At 36.0% G+C, this 25,298-nt stretch overlaps 1 protein-coding gene across 3 annotated transcripts; it reads left to right on the forward strand.

The window, feature by feature from the left end:
• Positions 1 to 1,532: 1,532 nt before the first annotated feature.
• Positions 1,533 to 25,263, forward strand: LOC103996033 (probable ubiquitin-like-specific protease 2B). Of its 3 annotated transcripts, none has more exons than XM_009416831.3 (13): positions 1,534 to 1,834; positions 6,340 to 6,548; positions 8,247 to 8,444; positions 8,528 to 8,603; positions 10,843 to 10,963; positions 14,065 to 14,124; positions 14,426 to 14,557; positions 20,373 to 20,567; positions 20,644 to 20,699; positions 20,778 to 20,868; positions 21,625 to 21,715; positions 22,818 to 22,937; positions 24,321 to 25,263. In XM_009416831.3, the coding sequence occupies exons 1-13, from the start codon at positions 1,603 to 1,605 to the stop codon at positions 25,104 to 25,106; spliced, it is 2,367 nt and encodes a 788-aa protein (XP_009415106.2). In that variant the 5' UTR covers positions 1,534 to 1,602; the 3' UTR covers positions 25,107 to 25,263. The 3 variants fall into 3 exon arrangements, with proteins under 3 accessions (XP_064936656.1, XP_009415106.2, XP_009415107.2); XM_009416832.3 differs by having other exon boundaries at positions 10,855 to 10,963; XM_065080584.1 differs by lacking the exons at positions 20,644 to 20,699; positions 20,778 to 20,868 and having other exon boundaries at positions 1,533 to 1,834.
• The last annotated feature ends 35 nt before the right edge of the window (positions 25,264 to 25,298 follow it).

The following is a 25,298-nucleotide window of genomic DNA, read 5'->3' on the forward strand; positions in this document are numbered from 1 at the left end:
TAATTCTATAATTATCCAACATGTTATAAAATAAATCAAACATGTGTATATCAATAAATTTATGCCTAAATAAACATGTGTCATTCCCAAATATATGCCTAAATTCGACTCATCAAACACAAAAATATATAAATAAATTTAAACCAATTTGATTTATTAATGTTTTTAATATAACTTTTGAGGGTAGAGTAAAAAAGTTGAGAGAGAAGTCCTTCAGCTGCTATCGATGTGGAATTAAAGTCCTTGAATAGTAAGAAAAAAATAATATTTTTTTCCCTTTAGGTTTCAAAAATCCCAAAAAAAAACTTAAATTCTCTTCAAATAAATAAACAACTAAAATAAATATTTAAATAAATTAAAAATAATAAAAAAAATAAATATTATGTTCCTTTGATCAGATCTTGAACTATGTTCCTTTGATCCAGACTTTAATTGACTCACACATAGTATATAATATATCTTGGTGGGTTATGTATTAATTTTTCTACAATAAAAATCAGACCTCAAGTTATCAAATGCTTCTAATCATTCAAGCCACATAGCAAACCCATTCCTATTAAATTTTTAGCCTTAAGGGACTTGAAATTATCTAAGGCTTACAAGATTTAGAATTAAGCTTAAGAGAATAAAACAAATGCATAATATCTGTAAAATAAAATTCAAAAGTTTTTATGGTTGTAAATCATGATTTAATGGAACAGAAAAGTAAGTTAAGTAGATTTTTTTTATTTCGCCCTTTAAAATATTTGTTATGATGTTAGGACACATAGATTTCACAAATAATTTTGGTAATAATATAAGTATAAATATAATTATATCATAATTAATAAATGCGATTTAATGAATTATATTTTTTAATAAATAAAATTGAAGTGTACAGAATAAAGGAATACTATTAAAATTATTTTCTCTTTAATATAAATCCAAAATTACAAATGGAAGGTATAGCTCAAGTTATCAATTTTTACAGCTAAATAAATGAAGAAATAATTACGCAATCATTATAACAATAATGATTTTTTTAATACACATTAATAATATCATAAAACAACAATTAAACAACAACAAGAATAGCACTTATAAAATATTTGCTTCACAATGCTAACCCAATAATTAAATTAAATTATTTAACAAATAATCAAACACTTACACAGGATTAACACGAATAAATCTATAATTTTTTTTTCAGATTAGCACCCTATTTAGTCTTAATTGGAGGAGGACAATGTTTAGATTATACTAAAATAACCTCCGGTTTAATTAAAATAGATTAAACGTGTATATATATATATATTTGTGTGTATATATGTATATATACATATATATATATATATATAATATAATATAATATAAAGGAACCTTTCTATAAGTCATATCGGACGTTGCATGATATATCGTAGTCGATTTGGAACAACAGCATAAGCGATACAAAAAAGTTCTATTGTTACAAAGGGGCGTTAAACGGGCTCTGTTATTTGTTTTGGGCTCTCTCGTCTTTTAAATTGGGGCTTTCTTAACAGAAACGGCCCATTGTCTGATCGGCCTCCCGAGCAATTCGTTCCGGGACGACGTTATCTCTGCAGGTTGATCCCCGAGATCGACATGCGATACCGAACTCTGGTGTTTCCGGACTTGGATCGGGCGATCTCTCGGCGTACATCCTGGCCCTGCGCTGCGATGAGGGGTTCTTCGCAAAAGGATCTCGCCGTCTTTGATTTCAGCGAGGAGGAGGCAGCCGTGGAGGCGGCGGCCGGGATGTTCACGGCGAAGTTTCAGTCGAGATTAAGACCTAAGATGGACGACGCGGTCTACAAGTACCACTTGCTCGAGTCCTGTAAGTTCTTCCTTGACCAATCCCTTTTTCTTTTGAGATTTTTGGGTTCGCGATGACCCTTTAGTGGACATAATGGGACATTCAAGATGGTGATAGTTGTAACAAATTGCAGTCCACCAGGGCAATCTCTGGTAAGTACAATGGACTAAAATCGAATTGCAGCTGTGTCATATGGGCATTTGTTTGTGGGGACTTTTGGATACAGTGGACTACCTTGGACCCTTCGTTGTGCCATTGTTCAAAGCTTACGAAGTCATTTTTTGGATTTTAATATGTCTGAATTAATCTAAATAAGACAAATACTATGGTTAATCTAGTGGGCTTACTGCATGACGCTTGCCCTAGATAATATGATTACATTGTATATTGCTGTATCTGTGATGAACATTGTCCTATTCTTTTCCCCAAGATGTAGCTTATTATGTATTAGTATCATGTTGTGTTGGTGTCTGATACTGATATCCATTCTTCATAGTTTTTTTTTTGTCTCGACTTGATTAGATGATACATATGGTACCTTAAGTATTTCTAGAGTATACCCACCACTTTGATTTCATCTAATGGTGTTTATTATGCAAATGATTTGTTAAAGGATCACTCCAAATGAATCGAATCTCGGAGTGAAGCTCTAAAGTGTACTCAAATGGCATGGATTAACCCATAGATTTTCGTTTCATTTGGACCGATATGTGCTAGTCACAGTTTATAGGGTTGTGGACTGTCCTATTTTGGGTGATGCGATCAGGTCCGGTCTTTTTAATTAGAACAATTGTTTTGTCTTTTTTGTTTTGTTCTTTTAGGTGCCCCATTGCCTAGGGCTCATGAATTGCTAGTGTTCCTCTCCTTTGTCTGTCACCTGCCTGTTGCCATCATCTTCCGCTGCTTGCTGCCTGCATGCGCACCTGTTGCTCGCAACCCACTTGTGCACCCACTGCCCTGTCATCAGTCTCATCCATGGTATATTTCCTTCTCATTCCTTCCTCATTTCTTCCTTCTTCTCCATCCCTCCAACAAAATGGTACAATAGTAAATTGTGTGTCGGTATTGCCAGAATGGACTTGACCCATACCTGTCCAGTCATGGACCAACACATGGATTGACACGGTTTGGTACCCGAAATTGAAAACCTTGGAGTAACCTTTAGCATATCCGTCGGATTATCATATTGAACATTTTGGAAATTGGATAGGATTTAGATTGCTCTCCAAGAGCCTATATTAACAGAATATATGATTGTTAAAAGCAAAACCATCCTAGAGAAGCAAGAAAGGCCAACCATGTCAGATGATTCTGTGAATGGACCATGTAACTTTTATGAGACACATATCTTGGAGGACATTTTCCATTATAGATTCTTACCCTTTCCGTTGGTCCACATTATGTGAAACAAGATGAAGAGAGAAGAAGAGGGTGAGAAAAAGAAGTAAGATAGGGGAGAACAAAAGAACTCTCTCTTTTTTCAAAGAGATAACTACGAACTAGTAGTTCAAAATATAAAAAATTGATATAAAGTTTCAAAGACAAGAATCCCCCATCAATCTTCTTTCCTTCCCCTTTCATAGATCCCTTGTACATTGAATCATTCAACCACCTAGTTAATGAGTCACAAATTACTAAAAGTCAAGCACAAATTACAACACATATTAAATTCATGGTGCATTGTACCTTGGTGGTTTTGAATTTTCATAATGTTCTCAAGATATGAACCATTTTCTTGAATTTTGATAGGGTTGAACTTGAAATTTATTGTCTTGGAACTTGGGAGAATTCAATGCTCACTATGCATGGCATTGCAACATGACATGGCACCGCTATGAGAATATGCTGATCATGGTTTTTGGGATTTTTTTATTCTGAACTTGTTTGGCCATGCTGTATCTGAATCTTGAGTCCCGTACACTTTTTTGAGGAATCATCAGTATTATTGGAAGTTCTAGTCCATCTTTTGTTGATCTTGATGCTTGGCCAACCATGATTGTTGGTCCAATTTTAAGCTTTGATTGTTCTTGGCCAATTTTCTACTGATATTGCCTATGCTATTCCATTTCTGGCAAATCTTGCTGATCCCTGCTGATTGATTTGATAATGCAAGATCCTAAAACTGATTTGGGCGATTTTGAATGATCACTGCCCTAGATCCTCAGCACTGAATTTGATATTGATCTGTGAACCATACTGTTGGTATGCTGTGTCAAGCACAATGAATTTTCGGCAGTGCCTAACTTATTACAAGTGAAGTATCTAATTTGCCATCTATGTTATTTCTCATGGTAATTTCTTTGGATCAACCACATTTGCAAACTTTTCTCCATTTAGATGCTGTTAATGATGATATAAGCCTCAATAATTGGAGTTATTGAAAGGTTGAGTGTGTCTTTATATATACTGGAAGTTGCATATAGTTTAATCAGCAGGAAGTCTTAGCTCTATGAATTTTCTTAAATTTAATAACCAATCATTTATCTTAGAAATTACCATTGACTTCGTACAGGGATCAACATTCCTATTTTTGGCTAGCAGCTGACTATGTGTACCTGTGACTACGGCTGATGCAGTAGATCTTGCCATGTTAGAAATTGTCATGTATGATGATTTAACCACAATGAAGGCCCGACAAATGAGATATGCTTATTCGAAATGTAATTAACCACAACTGAAAAGCAGATTGATGACTAAATGATAAGTAGTTTTTGACATTCCGTGATCTCCTGTTCTTTCATCCAGTCTTCCTCAGCATCTTTGGGTGGCAATGGGATGCAAACGACGGAGACTTTCTTGAAAATGAACTGGTATTGTTGATCACAAAAAGCCAATGCAACTTCTATTAAATGGTTAACTGGTTTGGTTAACTCTTGGCTGGTTTTAAATGTGTTAGTGCATACAACACAAAATCCTGATAATGTGTCCGGTTTCTTGGTTGAGATAGGATTACCATCTGAAATAGGCATGAAATAGTTGATGGTTAGAACATTGGGTTCATACATGTAGTGATTTTTGTTGTTGCATCAGGTGGGTGTTTTTTATTTTACCCAGTGAATTTGGATATTGTAGGTTAAGAATATGTATTTGGTAGGAAGTCCTAGATTTTTCCTAGTATTGATTCTAGATAAAGCAATATTTTTTATTCTGAACTACTTGGATGCGGTTCAATGTTAAGGGTAGCTCAATTAGAATTGCTTTATGCATGAGAACAATTGTTATGATGCCCTTTTTGAAAGCATGAACATCATAAGAAAATTGTGGTTATGCTTTTTATGTGAATGTTTTTTTTTTCCTGCTTGTGTATGATATTCATTTTGAAAATGTGTATCTCATGGTGTTGGTACATCATATCCTTGATGGGTGTTGCATTATTCTCCCGAAGCTGAGATGATATTTCTTATATTTGAATGTTATATAGTGAGGTATTTTGACTTTGCATAAACATCAACTGCCACTGTAATGACAGCATTCTTTTTTTATAATTATTACAAGATCAGACACTTCAAGGAAGTGTAGACATGTATTCATCACTGTGGACCTTAGCATCTTGAACTATCAATGTTTTGTGTCTACTAAAAGATATACTTATTGAAGAGTAATATTTAATCATGGAGCTTGAGGATGAACACTTGGAAGTTTTTGGGTATTTATATTGATTCCTGAATGTGCTTGTCTTTTGTCTTTGTGTCTTTCATGCTTTGCAGTTCTTTGATCTTATTTCTGAGGTCTGTGGTCTTCATTTTCGTTGAATATATTTTTTGGAATTGTCTTGGTTAGCTCCTGAACTATTATGCCTTTTATTTTTAATATTTAATTATTTAGGCATGTTCTCAAGGTTAGAAGTTCTTATAGGGTTTTCCTTGAGAATATCTCCACTGGAGGTGTCACAACGGGTATGGCACAATGAAAAAGTCAGGCTTCATGGTTTGATTCTAATGGTTTTTCCACCAATGTACTGAGCAAAATACCTGACTCATCACCACATAATATTACCAAGAATGTCAGAGCAAGATTTGCATTATGAACTATTTGGTGCATGGTGCTGGTACCTTGACCAAGGATATTTTGAAAAATTGCACTTATGGAATTACTGTTGCAGTTAGTAATGTAGTTATTGGGTTTTGTATATAATTTTAAGATCACATGAGTAGAATCCATCGGCAGGGTTCAGCGGACTTTACATATTATAACCCATATTCATGTGGGAAGTATCATCCACTTATACACATGCTTTGGTTTGTTTGGTTTTGTATTGCCACTCTTTTGAAAAGGGGCATTTTTTCATATCTACCCCTGAATGTGGCAGTCTATCAAAAGAACCTTTCATCCATCATGAAATCATCGCATTGCCAACTGTTTTTCTCATTGTACAATAATTTATAACAATCATGAAAATATTGTAATTTCAAATTTATGTGTTTGGTTCCATATTTTTGAGAAGGTTGTGGCCTTTGTTTGCTTTTTAACTTATTAGCCATATTTTTACAAGTCTGTTGACATGCTTGTTCTCTTTTCTGTCACAGACACTTCAGGCTGGACTCTTAAGGGTGATATAACCAGTGGCTTACGTATAGACATGCACAATAGAGATAATGGCAGAGACCCTTGTGCTGTGGATGTACCAGAACAGGGTCTTGCTTTGAACAATGAGAAAGCAGAGTTGGATGAAATTATGGCTTCCTCTACGAGTTATGATGAGCATGATCAGATGCATCCAGATGAATTTGAAGATGTAAGTCTAACAATAAAAGGACACTGAGGCAGTTGGTAGTTCTGGTGTTCTACCAACTTCCTTAGTCAACAAAGATTTCTTGGAACTTCCTTTTGATGCTCTATTTTATCCATTTCAGTGTTCCATCAACTTATCTTGTAACATCACTGCATATAAACTTCACCTTGCTCTATTATATCCATTCTATCATTGTCTTCTGAATGTTACTATGGAATTTGATCCACATGTGGACTTTCCCATAGCATCCGATCTTTTGGCGCAATACTCGATCCTTCTGTTATGATGCCCGAACTTATAGTACGTAGTCCAATCTTTGGCACGTCGACCAGTCCTCCAGCTCGATATCCAATTTCTGACATGATACTTTTCCCGACACAACGTTTTATTCTCTTACTTTGATAATTTGCCCTTTGATTATTCGAATCCATGATCAAAGTATTTCCTATGTCACTTATCTCAAAAACATATTTGTCCATAAACTCATTAATTGATTTTATCATCAAAATTCAGGATTCAACATTTTTGAGATCACAAACTTGCTATGTCAAGGTTGATGGAGTGAAGTGAATTTCAAGAGTAATCATCTTGCATAAAGCTTGAAAGTTAAACTTCTTTATGAGATATTGAAGAACTAAAAATCTAGCATTAATTACAATTTCTCACAAGGACACGATTGAGTCTTGTTACATTTCGGATGCCTAACCCGGCTTAAATGGTCATGAGTTTATTATGTCTTAGTGGAGTCAATTTGATTCTTACTAGAGTTTATTTGAGTTGTCCTTAAGTTTAATTTGTGTTATATGTTTTTTGTGGTTTCTTAATAATTTTTGAGTTTGTTAAACCTTTTTGGTTTCCCGTTGCAAATTGTTCTGAGTCATTTGGGTTCAACATCTAGATTTATTGTTGATTAAGCTTGAGGTCAATTGTAAATAGTTGGCTAGATCATGGTCTAAAATCTTGAGTGTCGGTCCATATCTATGCTTGGTTGGACAAGTATGAACCGACATACCAACATATGGTACAACGGATATGTACTGTAGTAGAAGGTGAAGAGGAGACGAGGAGGAAAGGAGAATGAGAAGTTGAAGAAGAGGAAGAGGAAGAGGAAGAGGAAGAGGAAGAGGAAGAGGAGGAGATGAAGAGGAGAGGTGGACAAGAAGTTGAAAAGGAAGAATACTTGGTGGGCTGGCAACAATGGATGGTGCGAAGGAGGCGAGCATGAGAAAAAGTTCGAGAGCAGGGTTTGGTGTTGGACTTTATCACCAGAGCTTGAAGATTCAGTTTTGCATGCCTAAGCTACACTAGATTACCATATTTGCATTTCTAAATTTTTACATATTATTAACCATGAATAGATATATTCATGTATGAATATATCATGCAATATATGCTTTATACGTACTTTAACATACTAATGATGTGTTTCGTATGTCAATGTTTTTGCTGTAAGATTCAAATACAGGAAATGTTAAATTTTTAAAGTTGATCGAACTTTCATGATTGTCTAAGCTTCCACATAAAAACCCAAGGCACCTGTGTGCTTTCAGAAAGGTCTGTGCCTGGGTTTGTATAGGCTGTTTTGAGATCTCTTTAACCATAAAGATAACACTTGCTGATTTGCTTTTAAAATAATCTGTGATATTTTTGGTCATATGAAGGATACACTTCCTGATTTTCTCTGTATTTGGTGCTTCGCAGTTTAGCAATCAGATGGGAATTAAAATTTTCGCTGATTATGTCATACATGGGGGCATTTCATATGGAGAATCTCAGGTTGTCTTCTCTGCAGATTGCATTAAGATAAAGTGTTCTGATGCGATTGGAAGTGATGAGAAGTTTTCTTCTGAATGGGCAGTTGCTGATATTGTTCATATTGTTTGTCGATGGAGTGGAAGTGTGAGTTTTGGTCACTTAGTCCTTTTTTTTGGGTTATATATTGCATGGTTATGCACAATTATAGTTATGTTTCCTTATTCCAGGTAACTACTGCATCAGTTAAACTTTGCCTTGGAGAAAATGATGTGACTAAAAATGAGAAACATCATAATGATTCTGGTGTGTTACTCATCAAATTTTTGTTCTAATTTACTTCAATTTTGTCTCTTACATACTTCATGTGTCTATTTGTTATCAACTACTAATGGTGCATCAACTCCCTGCAACCCCCTTATGCGTTCTTTTTCTGTAACTTGTCTTATATTGGTAATTACTAGCATGGTATGCAATTTCGAATAGTACCGTCTAGTACGGGCGGTACGTATCGGTCCGACAGCATACTGGTATGCAGACCGCCCGCTATCGGACGGAACGTGCTACATTGCTACAGTACACAGTGTAGCAGTACTACAGTACATATTGTAGTAGTACTACAGTGCTACAGTGCCTAGTATGATGATGATGCAAAACAAAGACTTACCTTTTCCTGCGCCAAGTACCATAGTATGCTGGCCTATGATTTTGGCAAAACTGCAAAAGTTTCTTATGCTGCAACCAGAGTCGTACACCTGTGCTATATATAGCAGGAAGGAAGAAATATATAAAACCGTTTGGTACGCCTTGGTGTACCGCTCGGTACACGATACCATATCGTACCGAGCCAACCTCGAAACATTGGTACGGTACGGTATTGTATACCCTGATCACTAGATTCTCTGTCAGCCATGTTTGCTCTTGGATTGTTTTGGATTTTCTGATTGAAAATTTTCTACTGATATCCATCTTAAGTAAAAGATAAGATCGCTGGATACACAAGTAATGATCTTAGTATTTTTTGCTTAAGTTGTTAAACTTTTTCTTTCATTATTCCAACCATGAAACTATATTGGAAAGGATTGTTGCAGTCAATCAATATGACTTATCTCAAGTGCAATATGTTTATCAAAATGGCAAGTATTTGTGATTTATTTTCACATATGCCATGTTGGTTTCTGGGTTTTATGGAGCGAGCATTCCAATAATGAGCTAGGCTTTATTTTCTGGGTCGTCCTATATTGACATAAGAAGAAAGCTTTAGTCGATGTGATGCTTGGTTAGCATGAAGTAACTAGAGTTTTTTATAGGTGTACTAACCAGTATTGTGTAAATCCAGTACTCAAGACTTTGGATCCTTTTTTCTGCCAAAATCCTTATATCCTAGAAGGCTAGAATTAAGGATTTAAGAGGGGATTCAATTCCAGAGCTGATAAACCTGGGTCCTGGGTATGTGATTATTTAACATGGAGGTGTTGGGAGTCCTATCTACAGTCCTATCTACTGTGATTAGTTAAGGGATTAAAAAGATGTCAAAATAATGCAGTCATCGATAATTAGAACATGGTGTTTCATCATTCAACTTCTTGCAACTCAGTGATGGGTGATACCCACGTTGGTAGGGCTAGCATATGGATTGAAGTAATTACGTAGTCTACTTACTGGATGGGATGTACCATATATGTGAAATAATGTCACAGACAGAGTGGATTACATCTGGTCATGACTTGACTGGATATTTCATAATCTGTTGTGCTGGTGCATGCCAATTTAAAGCACATGACATGGCACTGTGAGGAGTGTTAAAGATCAAATTGTCCAGCTGCGTTCTTGTTCTGTTATGGGGCACAAAGGCATTTTCATGCCAGCTGGTAACTTGTATATAGTTGCAGTCAATACTTCGTAACTTGCCATGATCAAAATATGGAGTCACACTCATTTCGGGCGCTTGAAAAAAAAAATTGATTGCTGTGGACAGATCCTTTATCCTCTATTTCTAGGTATTATGCCACATCAAATGTAGCTTATTGGGACACATATATGGAAGTTCCAGTTGAGAACATGCAAGAAAGGAACTATTCAAGCTGTCTTCCAGGTGCAAATAAAGAATAGTGTCCTTGGGATACATAAGAACTTTTCAATAGCTACAAATTAAGTCCTTGTACTTTATTTAGTTCAGAAATCTAATTAGACTATCTATCATATTTTTTGGAAAGATTTCTTTTTCATGGATGCAATTACTTCAAAGTTTACAACTTCTATTTTCTATCATACACATCCATGGTACTCTATGCAATTTGGAGGTGTGCATCTCTGATGTAGATAATACAGTCTGTAGTTTTCATTGTACATATCTCTGATGTACTCTACGCATCTCTGATGTACAGTATGTTTGATGTACAGTATCTCTGATGTACTTTATGCAATTTGTCATTATAAGATATTATGATAGGATCAGAAGCACATCTTGCAACTCCTTATACTTGTTTAATATTTTCCTCCTCCTCCCTTTATGGGTTAACGTGAGTTGATTTTTCAATTATAGATTTGCCTGTAGGTTTTCCGGAAGTAAGGTTCTCCGTCAATGACATGTGTTGGATGGAGAGGGAACAAAGGATTAGGAATCTGGCAGCAAGATATGAACATATATGGAATGCTAGCTTTGGGTATGCTCCTTAAGCTCATATGCAGTTATGCAATTAAGTTACTGCATGAACGCACTTCAAGAATGCCATCGGGGTTGATTTGATTTTTCACCCAGTTCGAAACATTGCCCTTGGCCATTTTTTGTGCAGACACATGTTACTTGGTTTTATTTTTTCGAATGAGATGTATGTTCTCTAGTGCTTGTAAGAAATCTGATGTAGATTCAACGGTAGAATACTGATTATAATTACTGGATTTGTATTCCCTTTTCCTAGAATTGAAATATTCTAGAATTAGTGTTTTGTGGTTAATTTATTTCCTTGCATGTGTAACGCCATAACCCAATAAGGATAATTAGCAGTTGAAATATATTACCGATTAGTATGAGCAAGTTAAGAATAAAATAAAGTAAAATATTTATTTAATTTAAAAAAAATCAAAATATTTCCTTTCTTTAGAGGGAACCCTCCCTTTTGACAACTGGTAGACCGCTCCCTTGTTCATCAATGGTGATCTTGGAGAGCTTGTTAATTATTTGTTCATTGAGGAGTACATCTTGGAGAGAGAGGTAGATTTTCTGTCTCTCTTTTTAATTATTTGTTAATTTCAAAATAGTAATGTATAATTTTGTTTGTTCATAATTTCTAGAATTGAAATTATGTTGTTGATACATTATTTCTGGCATTAAAAATTTTGTTATTCATGCTTAATATTTGGTTTGAACCTATGTTGTTTTTGCTTGAGTTTTTATGTAGATTTTATGATATTCATGCCTAAAATTCATATTTATGATATTGTAGGTTTATAATTTCTATTTTGTGCTTAGATAAATATATCATTAAAATTTTAGTTATTGGTAACATGATTTTATGTATTTAGACCAAGAAGCCACTTGAGAAAATGAAGGAGATGTCAAAGAGCGTTTCATACATCTATTTCCTTAAGGTAAATCAAACTTGGAACCAAATTTCCTCAAGGGGAAGAATGTAAATATCGGTTTTTTTTATTCCTTTTTTGTAAAATTTAAAATATTCTATAATTAGTATTTTTCCTTAATTGGTTAATTTATTTCCTTACAAACGCAAGGTAATGAGGAAAATTAATTAGCAACTGAAATCTATTACTTTAATCAAATAAATTTATTATTTAATCCCAAAAAATCAAATTATTCTTCTCCTTAGGGAGAATCATCCCTCCTTTCCTATTTATTGACGGATGGACCCCTTCCTTGTTCATTTATGGTGGCTCGAGAGAGCTTGTGAGAGACAGATCGAGGGGGAGTAGGATTTCATCTCGGAGAAATATAGGTTCTTTGGCTCTCCCTTGTTAATTATTTGTTATTTTTGAAATGTTTATTTATAGTTTTGTTTGTTCATGATTTATAGAATTAAAACTACGCTGTCAATATGTGATTCCTAGCGTTAGAAATTTTGTTATTCATGTATAATTTTTAGTACTTGATCTATGTTGTTCTCACTTGATTTTCTAAATTGATTTCATGATATTCATGCATTAAATTTAGATTTATGATATTGTAGGTTTAGGATTTCTATTTTGTCATTAATTATTGTTAACATGATTTTATATATTTAGACTCTATATTCTTTGTTTGTGATGTATGCCTTAAATTTTTTTTTTGAAGTTATCTAGTTTAAATTCTTGTTAAAAAAAGAATGAAATTGAATTAAGCGATTCAAGTCTGATCTGATCAGGCTTGACCCAAGTCAGACCAAATTGGTCAGTTGGGTTGGACCCAGTGTCGCCATCCAGTCAGTCGACCAAGGTGCGACATGGTGTGGGCCAAAGCCCATGGCATGGCCAGCGGCCAAGCCCAACGTGAACTAGTGCTTGTGATTCAGAGTGACACGGTCCAACATGGTCAAGCACCTACGGCCTAGCACGGCTTAGCTCTTGCAACCTGACTCGTTGCACCCTTGTGTCCCGGCCCATAGCCTCGTGGCCCAGTACTTGCGGCCCCTTGCAACCTAGCTTGTGGTCCCTTGCTGCCTGAGCTTGCAGCCCTCTAGTTTGGACCGGTCCAGGGTGATTCTAGACTGGTTCTAACTAGTTCAAGCTGGTTTAGCCTAGTTGGATCAATTGAGGTCCAATTAGATGGTTTAGGGTGGTTCTAGGCTGATTTTAAACCGATTTGAAGTTAGTTCAGATGGGTTCTAACTAAAAATCCGATTGGTTCAAGTCAACTATATAGATTCAGGCCAACTTAGGCCCATAGTGGACTTGACACCTTATGATACTGGATTTAATGAATTTAAAGGATTTATGTGATGCATTTGTTCTGAAATTAATAAATTGCAAGTTTTTATAACTTACATGACTAAAATGAATGGTATGGTATATGAAATAATATATGAAAATTTTTCCCTTGCCAAGAGTAGGTCGACCAAACCCATGCTAGTAGAGTGATTCTCTCATGTGATTAATGGATCATTGACAGCTGGATGGTTGTCCCATTTGCTATTAAGAGGAATATGCCCCCACTTTTGCACTTTCGCAGGTGAGGGGTGTCACTCTATCCACTGTAAGTTAGGAGTGGTATTAGTTTTTCCATCCACTATTAGGAGAATATAGATTCCATCCCGTACATTGATGGGGGAGTGCACTACCAAGTGTCTGACCTTACCACCATATAGGACTTGTGATGACTATGATATACCAGTGGTGGACCTGTGAGTCCATCCTTTGATGGATTTTCACTTTATATATGTTTTGTTTTTGTATTTCAGAACAGCTCTCTAATAGTATTAAACTTGATTCCTGTGTGGAGATGACCTTCCTTTACAGCTACAACTAGGTAGCATTATGGGGACTCCTAGCATTTCATGGCTTTTAGTGCAAGCTATTAGAGCTTGTTTATTACTTTTTGAGACTGCTGTCTGTTTTTAAGAAAAACATTTGAAAATTTTGTTTTAAAATAATTTTTAATTTTTATACTTCTTTGGATTGATGTATGTTAAAAAGATATTGGGCAGGAAGTAACACTGATAGCCCTTTTATCCAGCTACTTTGTGAGCTAAATAATATACCAATGCCTGGAAACTCATGTTATCACCTTAGTAAACTCCTTCGTGGTTTTGTTGTTAACAATTTTTCTTTATTTTAGTGATATGGTGTGCAAAAATGACTTGATGGATTCTAATGCATCAAGGGACTTCTTCGCAATGTGAGTATTTTCTATATTGGTCTTTTTGTCTTATTTGATCTGGGTGATATTTGTTATCTTGTCACAAATAGAACTCAAAGTTAAACCTGGAAATCTTGCAACCTACATGCTCATGATGTATTTTTAACCTTGTTGTACACAAAAGTGGAGAACAGGAAAGTGACTTTAGCAAATTGCATAATACATTTACATAATATTTTGTGAACTGGAGAAGACTCAATCTCATTTGTTATATTTTTGTACTGCAGATTTATTTCTTTTTTTCCGAGACCTCTGATTGTCCTCTCAACTTTTGCTTCAGAATTGCAGGATCCTTGGAAGATGTTATCTACCCTAAGGGAGATCCTGATGCTGTTTCCATAAGTAAAAGAGATATTGAATTCTTACAACCTGAAACATTTATCAATGATACAATTATCGACTTTTATATCAAGTAAGGTCAACTGAATACTTTTGGTTATTCATTTGGTACATCATTTTGCTCTTTCTGCACAGAACCTTATTTCTACTTTATTAGCTTTGTGATAACCAAGGAATGTTCTTTATTGGCATATAACTTGCAACTGTGAGGGTTATATCTGTCCTTCACAGATAACTTGTTGCGGTTTGATCAATCAAATTCAAATGGATTACTCTGGTGCATCAAATTGCAGATTTAAGAACAGATTCATTCGCAATACTATATATAGATAAGCATCTCACTGCTGCACAGACAAGTGCCTTTGTTTGGTGCTCATTGGTTGATGTAGATGCTCAATAGAAGATGTTCCTACCATTTTGTTTACTATTAGATGCAACTATCTTATTCATCTTCCACTGTTGGTAAAATAGAGAGAAAAATATCAGAAGAGGAAGGGCGAGGTCAAAGAGAAGCACCAACCTTTGAAGTATATGGATTTGCCATGATAAAGAATTGAGATTATGAAATTTATGAAATATGACTAATGCATTATCTAACCTTTTATTTTGATAATTAAAGAAGCATCAGGCTGTAATGACTCCATTATTAAATCTTGGAAGCTGCTGTAAATTTGCACTTTTCTGTATGACATATATATATATATATATATATATATATATATATATATATATATACATATACATACATATATATACACACACACACACACACACACACACACACATATATATATATATATATATGTATATATATATATATATATATAAGCCATTTGTTACATTAATATCATTTTATGATATCATCTATACTCATTTTTAGTAAGTACATAATAAATATTTTTGATTTATTATTCTTGATTTTTATTTTTTTTAACATTCTATCTTTTATGTTTTGATTTCATATAGTTGAAAAAAATGAGATACTTTATGAAATATGAAGATCAAAGAATTTTTTGGGAAAGTCATTTTCCCGTAGAATTCTGTTGTATAATATTCCTATTAATTTTGTTATTTTTATGTTTTATATAATTATAAAAAAATGAGTTATTTTTTTATGACTGTTCACTATGTTAGTTGTATCATTCCCTGCTGATCCTAAGACCTGTATCGATCATGTGAACTATGTAAAATGAATCCCACAAAACAAAACTACCGACTAATGTCAAGAAAATTTACCTAGCTGCAATTTGTTATCTTCTTGCCACCATTAGTTAAAATGTGTTAATGTGATGAATGTACTTCACTTGTAAATCATTTTTGTCTTGCTTTAAGATAAGTAAATTGCCTGTTTCTATTGGGAGAGTAAAGTTGTTTTGAGTTACATGTAGCAGCTATAGAAGTCAACAGCGAACCTTACCTGTGGGCATATAAAAATTGTTGGCAGTTATAAATTCATGGATGAAATATGGTTCTTCATACAAAAAAATGCAAATTACACATGCTGATTATGTAGTTTGGTTGTGTGTTAGTCTTAATATTATGATCCAAATTTACTCATGAACCTTTAACCTTGAGCCTTCACTGAGATTTCTCAAGCATCACATGATAGTTTTGGTGTAAAGAGGATTGTGTTTTTGTCAACCGATCAAAGTTTTGATTTGGACAAGACATATTTATATTTTAAATGATAATTATATAAAATTTTACATATATTCTTAGTTGTTGCTTATCGTTGCTTAAAGTCATATATTGTCATGATTTGGTTTGACGGGATAATTGGTATATCAACTTCGTTGAGCCTAAATTATTAATTAAAATGCTTAAGTTAAAGTTAACAAAAGTACACTATCACGAACAGTCATTGTGCACCTGCAGTATCTTCGTCAATGAATTGTTTATCGTTTTTGTATACTTGTACACAAGGTTCGCAATACCGTACCGTACTGGCTTTTTGACGTTTGCTCGGTACGGTACGAAACGGTATACCGAGCGGTATACCGCTCGGTATATATATATATATATATATATATAACTCGGCGACGTCGCCTCTCTCCTCCTAGGCGGGGCGACGTCACCTCGTTTATATATATATATATATAAATTAATATATATAAAAGATTATATATATATATATATGTATTATTTATTTATTTATTTAAAAGGCGACGTCGTCGAACGTCGCCTTTTTCTAAAATATTTATATATAAATATAAATAAATACATATATATAAATATTTATATATAAATAAATAAATAAATAAATATATATATATATATATATATATATATATATATATATATATATATATATATATATATATATATATATATATATATATATATATATATATATATATATATATATATATACATACATGCAATTCTAGCTAAGTCCGTTACTTTGGTGCAAGGGTGCTTCACGACTTAGGTAATTCCAGTTAAGTCCATGACATTACTGCAAGGGTGCCTTACGACTTAGGCAATTCCAGCTAAGTCCGTGACATTATGGTATTATCATGGGCAAGCAATTCGAGCAAATAACGAGGAAGTCTTGCAATCTCGCTATGACGAAGCATTGTAGCGAATCGAGCAAGATGGGGCAAGCTGGACCATTGCCCCAAATAGCTATAGGTGGGTTGCAAGTGCAAACTCGCTCTCAAATTGTTGGAACCGCTCAAGAGAAGCGCGATATCGAACAAGATAAGCGAGAAGTTGGTTATTCTCCGCGAGCAGAGGAGGCACAATTCGGAGCGCCAACCAGGAAAAGAAGCCATAAGGAGAGGCTTATGGCTGCGAAAACCCACCTTGACGTTCTTGAAGCGAGTTTAGAAGAACTCTGCCAAGGCCAATGAAAGCTTCTTGGGGTAGAAAACTCGTAAGAAGAAGCTGAATCTCAGATTCACAATGTTAAGTCCCTAGTCAATCGATTGACGGAAGACACCAAAAACTCCGTGCAACATCCACACGAAGTCATGGCGGTACTTACATCCAGGTTTACATTCCTCACAAGGGCTCTTAATGTGGGAGGGAGCAACACCCGCGTTGCTCCATCACAGAACTTGAGGGCACTGGAGTCACATTGCTACAGGGGTGCTAGAGATGCGAAGGAGCTCAAGAATTTCCTGTTTGACATGGAACGGTACTTCCGAGCTACAAGGCTCGATTTTGAAGAAATCAAAGTTTCGATAGTAACTATATATCTGAATGGGGATACAAAACTTTGGTGGCAAACACGTTGGGAAGAGATCCAACAAGGTCGGTGCCGAATGGACACGTGGGAGGACTTGAAGCGAGAGTTAAGAACTCAGTTTCTACCCAAGAACACGGAATTCGTCGCAAGAAAGAAGCTGAGACAACTCCACCAAAGAACTTTCATTCAGGACTACATAAATCAATTTGCTGCACTGATGTTGAACATACGCGACATGTCCAAGAAGGATAAGCTGTTCAGCTTCTTCGATGGCTTGAAGTCGTGGGCACAATAGGAATTGCATCAAAGGAATGCCACCAATGCGATCGGGGCAATTGCAGTCGTGGAAAGGCTCACCGACTTTGTTTCCTCGGAGGACTTGAGGAAGAAGAAACAATCTTCGGGAAATCTCCCACCCAAATATTCTCGAGGGAAGAAGTTTGAAAGCGAGCAAAAGAAAAGGAGTTCCCACAAAGGGCCAAGCTCAAAAGGCAAGGCCCCAAAATCTGGCCGATGCTTCTTGTGCGGAGGACTGCATATGGTGAGGGAGTGTCCACAGAAACAAGCACTCAACTCCTTAACAACATCATATTAAGCTTACTGGTAGTAGGAGGGCACGAATCGATACTTATAGTGGTCGATCGGTTTTCAAAGTATGCAACATTCATTACTACACCCTTATACTGCTCAGCAAAGGAGGTAGCCAAGTTGATGATGAAGAATGTGGTGAAGTATTGGGGAGGCCCGCACAATATCATCAGTGATTGGGACGCACAATTCTTGGGACGATTCTGGACCAAGCTATTCAAATCGCTGGGGTCTAAGTTATGCTTCTCCACAAGCCGCCACCCCTAGACGGATGGCCAAACTGAAAGAATAAATTCGCTCATTGAGCAATATCTTCGGCACTACGTGAGTGTCAACCAACGAGATTGGGTGAAGCTGTTGGACATAGCTTAATTTTCCTACAACTTACAGTGAAACTCTGCGTCCAACAAGAGCCCGTTTAAGATCATTACGGGACAACAATCGTCGACTCCTCACACTTAGCGATCTGTTATATCGGGAATTGTCTGTTAGCATATCACTTTGCAAAGGAATGACATTGAAATGCCGATATTGCACAGGCTTACTTGGGGAAGGCAACCAAAGAGATGAAATGAGCAGACTTGGGAAGGTGATCGTGGGAGTTTAAAGTTGGCGACTTGGTGTTGATGAAGCTCTAACAAGTATCACTCCAGTTCTTTAGGCATAAAGTGCACAAGAGATTGGTGCACAAGTACGAAGGACCTTTTCCAATTATCAGCAGCATAGATAATCTCCTACAAATTACAGTTGCCAGCGTGGCTCAAAATTTATAATATCTTCCACGTAAGCAACTTGAAAGCCTACCACTCAGACCCGCAGGATGCTTCCCGAAGTGTTCCAACTCCCACTAGAGCCTCCTACGAGAAGTGAGTTAAAACCATTTTAGCAGATCACAAAACAAAACTACCCAACAGAGTATAGCAACATGAGTACTTGGTGAAGTGGCGAAAGCTTCGTCAAAAAGAAGCTAGTTGAGAGCCTGAAGATGCCTTACGACATGAAGAAGCAAACATCAAAGCCTACTAGCAAGCGTCGATAGTTTAAGTGGGGGAGAATGTCACGAACAGTCGTTATGCACCTGCAACATCTTCATGAACAAACCATTCGTCACTTTTGTGTGCTTTTACAGATGCTTGGTAGCGTGTTTTGCCTTGGTTTTGTGTGTTCTTGCTTGTAAAGCTGTCATCTTCGTGAGACGTCGGGACTTGTCCACCGCTTGCTTTCGAACCAATCAATTTGCTCTTTTACAAGTCTTACGGGACCTGAGTAAGGTTGTAACTAGGCTAAGTTTTTGTGGACGGATAACGCAAGAGCACCTCATGACTTAAGCAATTTCAGTTAAGTCTGTGACTTTGGCACAAGAGTACTTCACGACTTAGACAATTCTAATTAAGTCCGTGGCATTACCACAATGATATCTCATGACTTAAGCAATTCCAGCTAAGTCCATGATAACTCATCAAACCCTTATTAGTTAATCTTATTCTTAGTCTACTTCCAATATGGGACTAATTAGGCTGTTACAATTTCACTCACTTAAGAGTTTGATGTCCTCATCAAGGTCTAATATTAGCATAGAATCAAGCCATAGTATGGTGCATGTGAGGTATAATCTAATGGTGTCTTCATGCTCTGGTCTCGGCTCTCGTCCACGGGTAGTCCTTTCTTACTCAAGTCTCTCACAATGTCCCAATATTAGGTTAGCTCTGATACTAATTATCATGACTCGGCCTAATGGGATAATTGGTCTGTTAACTTCGTTGAGTCCAAATTACTAGTCAAACTGCTTAAGTTGAAGTTAATAGTAATACATCCATCTAACCCCTATAAGTCAATCTTAATCTTAAGCCATTTCCAATGTGGAACTAATCGGGATGGTACAATATGGCCTAGTTCTTTCATATGCATTACTCGTCATTCTATTATATTGTCTGTAGGATCTCTAATTCTCTATTATGTTGGGAGGAAAAGAGTGAATCTTTCAAATCAATATTTAGTTTTTTTTTGTGAATTATCTTTAGGTCAGCATATATCTTTTCAAGGTATATACATTCATTGTCCTCGTACCGACTTTGTGGAACTTTATCAATTGGCATCTTTTGCATTTCAGATACTTGGAGAACAAGATTCAACCTGATCAGAAGCATAGATTTCACTTCTTCAACAGCTTTTTCTACCGTAAGCTAGTAGGCAAGGACCACGGTGGTGTCTCGGAAGGCAGGGAAGCTTTCCTGCGTGTTCGTAGGTGGACTCAAAAAGTAAATATATTTGACAAGGAGTATATATTCATACCAGTAAACTTCAGGTAAGAAATCTTTGCAAGTTGTGATCATAAAAAGTTTTGCGTTGACATGTTAATATAAGTGTTACTTGAATGACAGTCTGCACTGGAGTTTGCTTGTTATTTGTCATCCTGGAGAAGTGGCTAATTTGGAAGGCAAGAATTTATGATTGAAGCCCCATACTCTAATCCCGAGTTATGCAACTATACTCATGCTTTATATTGTTACTGTAGATAATGAAATTGAATCAGATAAAGTGCCTTGTATATTACATATGGATTCTATCAAGGGCTGTCACAATGGTCTCAAGAACATTATCCAAAGGTATTCATATGTACATAAAGCTCAACATAGTTTTGTCCTGTAGTCTCTGAAATTGTTTTCCGTAACATAAAAATGTATGTGGTACACAGTATGTGGTAGGTAGATATCAGAATATATATTTTTAGTAGAAGGTGGAAATTGAGACGATCAACGGTCAGCAAAGCAAGAATCTCAGATTATGAAATGTCAAACTTCATGAAGCTGGAAAAGACTTGTTAGCTCTTGTAGGATTGATCTTTGGAAATAACTGGGAAAGACGATGTTATACACATACTATTTGCAAGCATGGGCATGAGCACGTGACCTGGTATTCGTATGATGATATGCACATGGCCTGTGTCTACCAGCTTGTAGCATGTGTACATGCCCTGGAAAGCAAATCTTGATATTTGGCATCATTCCTCACCAATTCAAGTAGTCCTTGTAACGTTGTAATTAATTATTTGATTCATAAAAAATTATTTTGTATTGAGATTTTCTCCTATGTATTTTGTCTTTCATGTGTAATAAGAATCTCTAAAGTATATTCTTTTAGTCATATACAAGAATTTTTGTGTATGCACTTGCTTGTACTGTTGTTTCATTTCATAATTCTACACAACATTTCTTGCTTGTAAAGTTGTTAGATTCTTTTTATTTTTTGGGTTTTTATGAATACATGTTTAATTGATGTTCTATATACTAGTTGCACTTATTGGTTATTTAGATTTGTATCATTTCTTTATGACTTATTTTAAAATTTTTTGAGAATGACAGTTACATATGGGAGGAATGGAAGGAAAGGAATCCAGAAACAACTGAAGATGATTCTTGGAAATTTTTAAAATTAAGATTTGTCTCTCCTGAGGTTAGCTCTTCCTCTAGCTCCACATTTTTAACAAGGAAAATGGCAGCTAAACAACTTGAATTTTGTAATTCAACTTCATAATTAATAAGGTATAGTCTCGTAACTCGAACTTTATGAATGTCCTTGGGAATAATGCATTTATTGGAATTATTGATTGGCCTATTTGGTTCAATATTCTTTCTGTTTTGCCTAAAACTTTCTCTGTATGTCTGTGCTTTTTTTTATGTCATTACCAAGGTATGCAATACCGTACCGTACCGGTGTTTCGAGGTTGGCTCGGTACGGTATGGTACCATGTACCGCTCGGTACACCAAGGCGTACCGAGTGGTTTTAAATAGTTCTTCCTCTTACTGTAGCACTGTAGTAGTGATATAGTATAGCACTGTAGCACGTTCCATCCGGTAGCGGGCGGACCGTGTGCCGGTATGCTGTCGGACCGGTACGTACCACCCGGTACGGGCGGTACTATTCGAAATTGCATACCATGGTCATTACTCCTCTCCAAGAATCTTTCTCCTTTTGATGTTCATATTACCCTTAACATGGTTTATTATATCGAAGATGACTACTGGCTCTTGTACTACTGTATGAATTTAAGCCATAAAGCATCTGGAGGCATAATAGTTCTCAGTTCCACTTTTATAGATCTTTCACTTCTTTTAATAATTAAATAACAACATATACAAGTGTAATATCCATGTATGTGTGACCATAATATAAATAGTATGCCTGATTGTTTTCAACCATTAAATAAATATTATATGCAATATTGTATAAATATGTAACATTAATAAATTTAATGATAATACAACTACATATATGAATACATTACATTTGACTTAAATGGATCTTCTTGATCTTGGAGTTTCTCTCTTTCTGATGCTAGTGAAAATCTCATTAGTAGTTCTTGCATGAATCAATAAAATCCTTTTGTTTGCCAATTGTGAACCTGATTTTGCTGACTTAACTTTCTTACTTTCATTCTTATTCTATATAATAGCATTGAATTGTAGTTTTTGACTTAGATAATTATACTTACTAGTTTACAAATTTTTCCCAATATGATCAATGATTCACTTTTAATATTGTTTTTGCTTGTAGCCGCCACAACAGGAGAATTCATTTGACTGTGGCCTTTTCTTACTTCACTATGTTGAGTTGTTTCTCAAAGAGGTTCCTGTTAATTTTGACCCGTTCAAGATCACCAGGTTCTCCAGCTTTGTGAGTTCCTCTTTTTGTTCTTCCTCTAAACACTTTATGCTTTGAGCTTTTCTAAATATGGTTTTAATATTACAAGTTAAGTTGAGTTGTTTCTCAAAGAGGTTCCTGTTAATTTTGACCCGTTCAAGATCACCAGGTTCTCCAGCTTTGTGAGTTCCTCTTTTTGTTCTTCCTCTAAACACTTTATGCTTTGAGCTTTTCTAAATATGGTTTTAATATTACAAGTTAAGTTTATAGATATCTGTTTACTTGTGTCAACTTTTTAATATTTTTCTAAGTTTCTACATTTTTTTTTCACTTGTAAGATGCACTTCTGTAATATTATTCAAGTAAAACCATCCCATAAGTTTTAGTGCTTAATTGACTGGTATTCCAACCTCAACTTCTCCCCTTTCTTTCTCCCAAGTTTCAGCCTGAGAGACCATTGTTCCACAACCTTCTTTTTTTTTAATTTGTTGTTCATCCTATCCCCTATAACCTCAACTGGGACCAAGACAATCCTTGCAAATTCCAATCTGAGAAATAATTGTTCTTTAGCCTTATTTTGTCATTTGCTGCTATACCATTGAAGCCTCAACCTGGGACCAATAGAATCCTAATCATATGGCTGCTTCTTTATAAATCAGTATATTGAATATAATGTGGATAAATTTCAGGATTGTTGAAGTGTTATCGGATTCTTAACATGGTTCAAGTCGAAGCTTGGGCCTTGGTGTTACATTTATGTTGGATGGTTTGATTGGACCATGCCTCATTTTTTGAGAAAGCATAATATGTTGCATTTTCCTTGTTTGGAAAGCAATATTTTAAATGTTCTACAGACAAGACCGACAATAAATGACTTCATAGATAATATTGTCAGTTGTGGGGTTTGCAATTCTCACCCAACTAGGCCTTTTACGTGGAAACACATTTGAGAAATGCATTTAATTGGTTCACGTGTGATCCAGATCCCGTCTTGCTAAGGTGTTCTGTCCAGGCAACCAAGGTCCTTCCGACACACTGCAGTAGCCCACATGAGCCTTGGAGGCAAGCACCCTTGGCTATGCCAGAACTTTTGCTTGGAAGGCATGGCAGCAGATTGCTTAGAATTTTTGCTTTTTACAGTTTTTAACCATTGTTTCTTGATTTCTGCGTTCATTGTACTGAACAAGTTCTGATATTTCTTTGCTTTTGTGCCTCTATTGTGGTAAAAGAATGGTAGGTTCCATTCTTGTTGTACATGGTTCCCTAAATTATTATCCTGATGCCATAATCCTGCCTGATTGAAATTCTCTTTTTCATCCGAAGTGCGAGGTGGCATTGGATTTCTGCTAGTTGTGCAAGATTTATTGAAATAGAATGTCTGACCAGCTTACTTTGTGCTTTGTGAAATGTTTACAGCTCGGCGCTAAATGGTTTCCTCCTGTCGAGGCTTCTTTAAAGCGTTCTGTCATCCGGAAGCTGATATATGAAATTTTAAATGACCATTCCGAGAAAATCGACCCTAGCACATGCAGCATTGGGTGCCCTTCGACATCAGGGCATCCTGAAGATAACACTGAGCGAGATCAGCACGTAGAGCTGCTTTCTGCTCACTGTAGTCCAGCCATGGGAGTAATGGGTGGTGCAATATGTCAAGACACTGAAGATGGAGAAAAGTTGGATGCTGTTGAAGATTCCCAAGAAGCTGATACAACTAAAGCAGAGCACAGGGTTTGTGAAGGTTCTCAGAAAATTTGTGCCAGCAAGGCAGATTGCCAGATTGTGGATGGTAGGGAGATTAACACAAATGCCAATGAGGTTGATGCTACAGATTGTCAGGTGCTCAGTGCTACTGGAGCAGCGGATAGGGAAGATGGTGGCCGTGAACTTGACACCAATGAAGCAGGGGAAGATGGTGAAGATTGCGGGGAAACAACTTCCAATGCTGTAAGACAGGATAATAAAAGCAGTGTAATCCACATCACGGAGGTAGAAAGTTGTGACGGCAGCTGCCAAGTGAATCAGCCTTCTCTTGAAGCTACCATCATCACTGTTGATGAGACACCTTCGGACGACAACGATGATGTTCGAGTGAGATGTAAAAAGCCTGTGCAGAAGCCACGCAAGAGAGGGAAGGTTATGATCCCCGAAGGAAGGAGAGTGCGCACCCGGAGCATGACCAAAGAACAACATAATGATACATAGACTGTGTTCTTGTTTTGGTTTCTTTCAACCTGTAAATGGTTTTGTAACATGTGGAAATCTTGTTTTGGTGTTCACAGAGCCAATCAACTTTCTTCCTTATGTGGAAAATATGCATCTTTAATCTGGTTTAAGTAGTGGCATAATTGCCATTCATCAATGGAGTAATCCTGTTTACTAACTCTTAATCACAGC

Source organism: Musa acuminata, chromosome BXJ1-8 (genome assembly GCF_036884655.1).
Source record: "Musa acuminata AAA Group cultivar baxijiao chromosome BXJ1-8, Cavendish_Baxijiao_AAA, whole genome shotgun sequence".
NCBI classification, from domain to species: Eukaryota; Viridiplantae; Streptophyta; class Magnoliopsida; order Zingiberales; family Musaceae; genus Musa; species Musa acuminata.